The sequence below is a fragment of the Nothoprocta perdicaria genome, unplaced genomic scaffold (assembly GCF_003342845.1).
Source record: "Nothoprocta perdicaria isolate Ctin4 unplaced genomic scaffold, notPer1 scaffold_237, whole genome shotgun sequence".
Lineage (NCBI taxonomy): Eukaryota > Metazoa > Chordata > Aves > Tinamiformes > Tinamidae > Nothoprocta > Nothoprocta perdicaria.
The window spans coordinates 673,920-678,877 of NW_020455463.1; the positions used below are offsets into that span (position 1 = coordinate 673,920).

General features: G+C 43.3%; 1 protein-coding gene across 1 annotated transcript in view; it reads right to left on the reverse strand.

Annotated features, from left to right (window-relative positions):
- JMJD4 (jumonji domain containing 4) overlaps window positions 1-3,399 on the reverse strand; it is a 5,941-nt gene extending 2,542 nt beyond the window's left edge. Inside the window, exons 1-4 of the mRNA XM_026039684.1 lie at window positions 3,080-3,399; window positions 2,272-2,437; window positions 1,478-1,603; window positions 457-724 (exon numbers count right to left, since the gene is read on the reverse strand). Of these exons, the coding sequence (XP_025895469.1) occupies window positions 457-724; window positions 1,478-1,603; window positions 2,272-2,437; window positions 3,080-3,344 (825 nt within the window). The 5' untranslated portion in view covers window positions 3,345-3,399. The remainder of the gene's footprint in view (window positions 1-456; window positions 725-1,477; window positions 1,604-2,271; window positions 2,438-3,079) is intronic.
- Window positions 3,400-4,958: the final 1,559 nt, after the last annotated feature.

The window sequence follows — 4,958 nt, forward strand, 5'->3', positions numbered from 1 at the left end:
CAGAGGGCAATAATGAGAGAAGACAGTGGAAGACAAGAACAGGATTGTAATCACAAAGACAAATTGTTTGTTAGCATTTTTATCAGACAATTACAATTTATAAGTAGAAACCAACAGTAACAGCCAAGCACACTTCCATCTTGTCCAATATACTTTTGGTCACTGAGACACAGGATCTCATAAGAAAAATAAGAAAAGAGAGTGCACGTAGCTCCTTCCAGCTGTACATGCTCCTGGCTTCTAGTGGTCAATGATCTGGGGAACTTTTGAGTTCAAGCTTTTTTCTTGATTGAGCTGCCAACACTGATCTTTCCTCCAACAATTTGTCTCTACTTTTCAGCTCAGTTGGACTTTCAGCACCCACAATATGCTGCAGCAATACAGGTTTGATCTCATTGAAGCCTGCAGCCTCATTCTCTCTCTGCGTTCTGAAAAGTTTGGCATGAGGTATCTTACCAGATTGTAAACCTGATGATGCCATCCACTGGGGATGAAGACAATTTCCCCTGCTTCCTGTAATATTTCAACAGGGGGTTGGCTTTGGGTATAGCGAGGGTAAACACTGCTGTCCTGAAGACTGGGTGCAGTCACATCGAAGGGCAAGTTGCCCTGGCGATCTTTGAGGTTCTCCTCCTGTCCAGGTGGGTAGAGCAACCACTTCTTTCTCCCACATATATTGGCCGACCAGCTATAGGAACGGAAGACATCAGCGTGGAATGGAGTCCTGTGGGACAATTCAAAGGTTTAACTAAAGACAGTGCCAAGAGCTCACAAAGTAAATTTATGTGAAAAAAACTTCTAGCTTCATATATACACATACACACAGAAATCAACCTTTACTATGCAGGCAAATATGAACCCAAAGAGTGGTCATCTTCATTTAATTTTTACTGTTTGAAGATTTTAAAAGGTCACCATATCTACACAGCTTTGCAGTGTTTTACATCCTCTGTGCTTCTCTATCACTTACTTTTGAATCTCTCATAGATATTTCAATGGTAGAAGACTCTATGGTGTGAATTGATTGGAATACTGTTAATGCAATTTTATCACACATCAGATTTAGTCTTCCAACTGCCAAATATTTGACTAACTCATCAGTGTCCCTCCCAGGCTTCTGATGGTTCCATGGATCAGAAGAGGCTGATGACCTCCCTCAAGGCTTTACTGCTCTAGTATCAGAGCTAGGTGATACTTTTTGCATATTCTGTGTGTAGATGTCTCACTACAGTTCAAGAACAGTAAAACTGCATGCCAAAACAAACAAATAAACCCCTTTAACTGATCACATAAAGACAGCTCATATGCAGAAACAAATGAGCTGCTAAGAAAAAAAAAAGGGTTTCTACAGCACCACACAGCATGGCCATGCCATCTCTGCAGCCTGATGCTATCCTGAAATACAACGTGATGATCCCCAACAGTATTCATCTTAAAAAAAGAGCATGCAAGGAAGACAGAAACCAAGCTGCCTTACCATGAACCTTTAGGTCCCATGTAGACAAACCGGTAATCATCCACGCCTATGGTGTCCCAGTATTCGTTCAGCCAGTCAGATGTGAAATACACAGGAGTTGTGTAAACATCTTGCTCTGGGAAAGCTCTTAAAAAGATAATGTGTTGGAAAAGAGGTCTCAGAGAAAGGAAAAAAAAAAAGCACTATCTTGTGTTTATATTGTTTATTTTTGTGTTTGTTTCCCCAAGCCCAGAAGCAGAGACCAATCGAGTCTATAGCATGCCACTCATGGTAGCCAGCCATGTTCTTTGTGTTTTCTGTCTAAACATGCAAAACGTATGCAACGATGCATTTCCCTCTCCTAGGAAAGCTGTGAAGGTTAAGAATTCTTTGGGAGAATGCTTTTGATCTTGGCAAAGACAGTCCCTGATGAAGCCATTTTATTTAGAGGAGACATCTGCAAGACTGGTTGTCCAACTGGATGACAAGCTGGAGGAGTGCATGTTAGGAGGGAGGATGAGCTGCAAGACTTTGTAAAATGCCTGACCTCCTCCCACATCACAAGCTGCCCCTTTTCCACCCTAGGGGACAGTCTGTTTATAGCGGACACAGGACAGATATCTGGAAAAACAGACAAAGAGGGAGGTGGTGACTGACTTAGTTCCACTATTTTAAGTGAAAACCAACAGTTTCACAGCAAGGGCTGAACAGGGAAAAGGTAGATTAGGAGCAAGACATGTTTACACAAGAGAAATGAATGGAAAGAGATAAAAACCCTAGACAGGCGTGGGGAATGCTCCAGAGAGCTCCCTTACCTGCTTAGGTGCCAGTCCTTCAAGTAAAGGCACCCTCGAGATGATCGGTAGTCATTTCTAATGTACTCCTTCCAGTAATTTATGTACTCCTTGAAGGGGATCTGCTCCTTTGGGTTAGAGTTGTACTCCCTGACATCACAGTTGGCAACTGGTACTACAGCCTCTCCTGAAAGATAAATTTTTTGAGTTCATGTGAGAACAGAAGAATTGGTGCTCAAAACGAACGTCTTTAACCTTAAGCACTGTAACAGCTTTAAATATCTACCAGTATCATGCTAAGTACAGTACAAATACATATGGCAACAATCCCTAGCCCAGCTCTCACTCCTGACAACTCCATTCTAGGAGGCCATGACTCAGAACAGTCATTTTTGTGACCTGCAATTTCTTGCTACCAAGCTATATTTGGAACTGGGTATTGGTTCCTCTGAAATTCCTGTTGGTTTACAGTCTAAAGTCATGCTCTGAGATATTTCACTGTAACTGCAGAATACTTTCGCCTTTGCCCATTCAATATTTTCGGTCTCTAGGATTGCTCCTTTAGATAAAATTAAGCAGGCACATAAAGTGGTATGCTTACATTACATTATAGTTTTATTTTATTATCAAAATAAACTTGAGATTAGAATCCAAGTGAAACAAAAGTATGAGTAAGTATAGAGAATGAATGCATTGAATTAAAAAAAAAAAAAAAAGCATGGAAAAATTACTTGGTTTTCATTAGTGCTTCAATTCCTATGCAACAAAAAAGGTCATTTGCATTTAGTGAACATGTTTAAGTTGAGTATTAAAAAAAGTCACAACTTACCAAATTTCTGCAACAGATAATCGAAGTTAGGCTTCCCATCCCAAGTGACCCAGTTTCTCCTGCTGCCCCAGCCTTCTGTGAATTTAGCTGAGAAAATACAGGGATGGTTGGGAATCAAATAATCCCGGAAAAAGTCTGAGTAACTGAATGAGTCTACCTTTTCAATAAAGTCAACGTGTCCTGTTGGGAGGCAGAATGCAGTGTGAGATGAACTGCTGTAGTCACGAAAAAAGGCAGTGGAACAAGCAAATGTTGCCCTGTCCATTCAGGCCAGTACCTTTCCTGGTTTGGCCAAGACAGGATTGACCAGATGGTACCAAAAAAAAAAAAAAAAAATTAAAAAAAAAATTAAAAATGTGATTTGATTCTCCACATCTGTGAAAACTCAGGGAAAAATATAAATGTCCAACGGCAAAACAGAAGGTGGCAAAGGAATGTCCCACTGTGTGGGGCTAATGAGGATCCTCCATGTGTCACGGTGATGGGGATGGCGGTGAACAAGGTCACACGCACGGGGTAAAGACGCTGCTCTTCCTCCCCACGCTCTGCAGCAAGGCTGAATCTTCCTGAAACGTCAGGAACATCAGTGTCAGGGGGTGTCCCTGCCAAATGAATTAATTGAGAAATAAGAAAGAGTCAGTAAAAATGCCCCAAGATCCCTCCAGGAAACCGCAGCAGCCCGGAGATCGCGTTGAGAGTCACCCCTTTGTGGGGAGAGTAAATAAGGTTTATGTGTGTATATATGTGTGTGTTTATATATGTATATACACGCACACACAGAAGTATGTATTAAACATCTATGTTTATATATACACACATGCATGTGCAAATACACATGTGTATATATATATGTGTATAGACACACACAGGTGTTTGCATATATAAACAGACATACATGTCTATATTGATATATACACACATATATCATCTACAAACATATGTCTAAATATACTGAAAATATCTACCTCTATACACCAAATCTGGGTTTACCTTCACACATTGTACGTAGGTTGTATGTTCACACATATATTATGAGCATGGAAATGTATTTAAATATGTTCATAATATATGTATGAACATACATTGTGTTCATGTATGAACATTGTATATGTTCATTGAATGAACATGTATATGTAAACACACATGTGATACAACTGTATGAAATATATATCACTCTATACACATATGTCCTATCTATATACACGTAGGTATATATGTTATCTGTAAACATTTATCTGGATAATGTGTATGTGCACATATACATACATAGATGTATATGTGTACATGTGTGTGCGTGTGTGTGCGTACACAGACACACATCAAACCCTTCTTTATCAGGCAGGCAGTTCCTACACACAAAACGAGTTTAAAAAAAGGGCAAAATTGGTAAAAAAACAGCAATTAATGGGGTAAAATTCCTAAATAACGGCGGTGGGGGGGGCGGCGCGCGGGAAGCGGGACGGAGCGGGGGCGGGACGGGGATAGAGAGGGGGGCGCGAGGGGGGCGCGAGGAGGCGCCGGGGGCCGCGGGAGCCGCCGCGGGGGACGGGGCCGCCCTGAGGCGCCGCCGCCGCACCCCGCTCCGCGCCCGGACGCCATTAGGCGGTGCACACACCTCTTCTCTCGGCTACCGCCGCCAGTCGCGTCCCGTGGGGGGGGGAACTCAGCAGAATGGCAGCGGATACTCACCGCTAAACAGCCCCTCGGCGCAGGGACGGACCTCGGGGTGAGTCGCGGAGGATGGAACCTCCACGGCGGAATCCGGAACCTATACGCGCGGCAGGCAGGGATCCCGGCGGGGAGGAGGGGACGGACCGGGCGGCGGCGGCTCGGCCAATAGGAGCGCGCGGCGGGCGCAGGCGCGGAGCGGCGGTGTGGG